Below are 1877 nucleotides of genomic sequence, written 5' to 3'. Positions count from 1 at the left end.
AACGATGGTGAAGAGCTCCGACTCATACCGCTGGCGGCGACGGCTCGCCTGTGCGCGGCGCTCGTTAATGACCTGCAGCAGCTTCGCGTACTCCGGGTTGGACGGGTCGAGGGCAAAGGAGGACGCACTGTTGCCCACAAAAGCCTTCTGAAACCGTGGGTCCGCCTTTGCAGCTGCCAGCGCCTTCCCCTTCGCGCCCACGCTAGTCGCGTCAGATTCGTGCACTGCCAGCGCCTCCCCGTCGTCGTTGTTGTCGTCATCAGCAGCAACGCGTTTGAACTTGCTGATGCGATTCTCCCACCGCTGCTCCTTTCTGCGTCGCGCGTTCTCCTGCACGTAGCGGTTAAATTCGCCGGGGTCAACGACGGCCTTCAACTCGCGGTACAGGCGATTCTCAATGAAGGCACCATGCATAACAGGCCGCACCTTCCCGCCTGCGAGGTCCTCAGCCGTCATCCCAAGTGCGTCCATTTCGCTTTTTGAGACAAAGGTGTAGTCGTCATACACAGTGGTCATCTCTTTCTCCTCCAGCTCTTCGGTGAGAACCTCAAGGAATGAGGCCCATTGAGGTGCGACGCCAAGTTGCGGGATAAAATGCACCTGCACACGTGGTGCATCGCAACAGATGCAAACCACGCCGCTGTCATTACAGTCATACGGTTCTGCAATGTTATGTTGACTACGCAGAACACAGAAGTCCGTAATATCGGCAGGCGCCTCGATGCTTGTAAAATTACTGCCATCTTTTTTGTTCCACACCTTCAGCGAGCGTGAGTCCGCAGAGAGAACATGTGAGGCCTCGCCAGTCGAAGTGCTTTGGCCCTGGAAGAAGTACGTCTTTACAATGGGCAAGGAGTTCATGTGGTCCTTGACAATGAGCGGCTTGTGAAGCCGCAGGTCGTACAAGAGGACATGCCCACACTCCGTGCCGCAGCTAAACAGCAGTCCACTCTCGTCGTCGGTCGCTATGTGACGCAGCTCACAGCACTCATCAATGCCGGAGAAGGCACCGGGGCCAGCAACCGTCAGGCGTGCCGCACATGAACCTGCACGACTGTCCCAGGCCTCCACAACACCGTCTGCGCCAGCACACATAATAAGCCCATGATTCTTAAACACCTCCACATGATTGACACCATCGGCAGACTGGGTCTTGTAACTCTCTACAAAGGCACCTGTCTCAAGGCTCAGGCGAAAGATCTCGTGCGAGGTGCCACTTGACAGAAGCTCGGCAGAGTACGGATGGTAGGCAAGCGAGCGCATGGTGTGCGGGACTCTGACGCGGTCAATAATGGACGCTGAGTGATGCACAGTAATTTGTCGTCCCTCGCCTCGCAGCGCAAACTTGCGGAAGTCAGGTGAGAGTGAAACACCGCCAAGAATAGGCATGTCAGCGTTAAAGCTATACTTCATGCTGAGCTGGTTCACATCAAAGCACTTTAGCCGCGGTGGGTAGTCCCCGGCGGCGAACAAGTGCGTTCCGTTCGCAGTGCGAAAGATGGTGCGCGCAAAGTGCGGAAACTCAAGATCGTGGATAAGTTCAACGCGGTGTTCCCCCCCTGCAAGACGCTTATTTTTCTTCCGCTCACTAATCCACTCCGGCAATGACTTACCCGCGGTGAGGTTATACGTCTTCACCTTGTTATGCAGCGACACCTGCATCGTCTACACTCTGTCTTGTTACGCTTACAGCTACGCGTTTGTGTGTTTCCTCCTCCTTATCGCTACTTCCACCTTAAAACAAAACAAAAAGAAAAAAAAACTGTTTTCCCCGCACGTTGCCCCACTCCACACGACCTCCGCTGCAAGAAAATGCTGCAACCACCACATCCGACAGTAACGCAAGAGAAAAAAAACGGAAAAAAAACAAAAAAAGG

At 54.5% G+C, this 1877-nt stretch overlaps 1 protein-coding gene across 1 annotated transcript in view, besides 2 other annotated features; it reads right to left on the bottom strand.

The window, feature by feature from the left end:
* TraAM80_08969 (ribosome biogenesis protein ENP2) overlaps window positions 1–1662 on the bottom strand; it is a gene marked incomplete at both ends in the record, with an annotated part of 1707 nt that extends 45 nt beyond the window's left edge. Inside the window, one exon of the mRNA XM_029385681.1 lies at window positions 1–1662. This exon is cut by the window's left edge and continues 45 nt beyond it. Within this exon, the coding sequence (XP_029234491.1) occupies window positions 1–1662 (1662 nt within the window).
* Window positions 1663–1737: 75 nt separating this feature from the next.
* Window positions 1738–1762: a microsatellite.
* An 86-nt stretch (window positions 1763–1848) lies between these two features.
* Window positions 1849–1875: a microsatellite.
* Window positions 1876–1877: the final 2 nt, after the last annotated feature.

The sequence above is a fragment of the Trypanosoma rangeli genome, assembly GCF_003719475.1.
Source record: "Trypanosoma rangeli strain AM80 chromosome Unknown Tra_15.4_contig_00491, whole genome shotgun sequence".
Classification (NCBI taxonomy): Eukaryota; Euglenozoa; class Kinetoplastea; order Trypanosomatida; family Trypanosomatidae; genus Trypanosoma; species Trypanosoma rangeli.
This window is presented reverse-complemented; position numbering and strand designations above follow the sequence as displayed.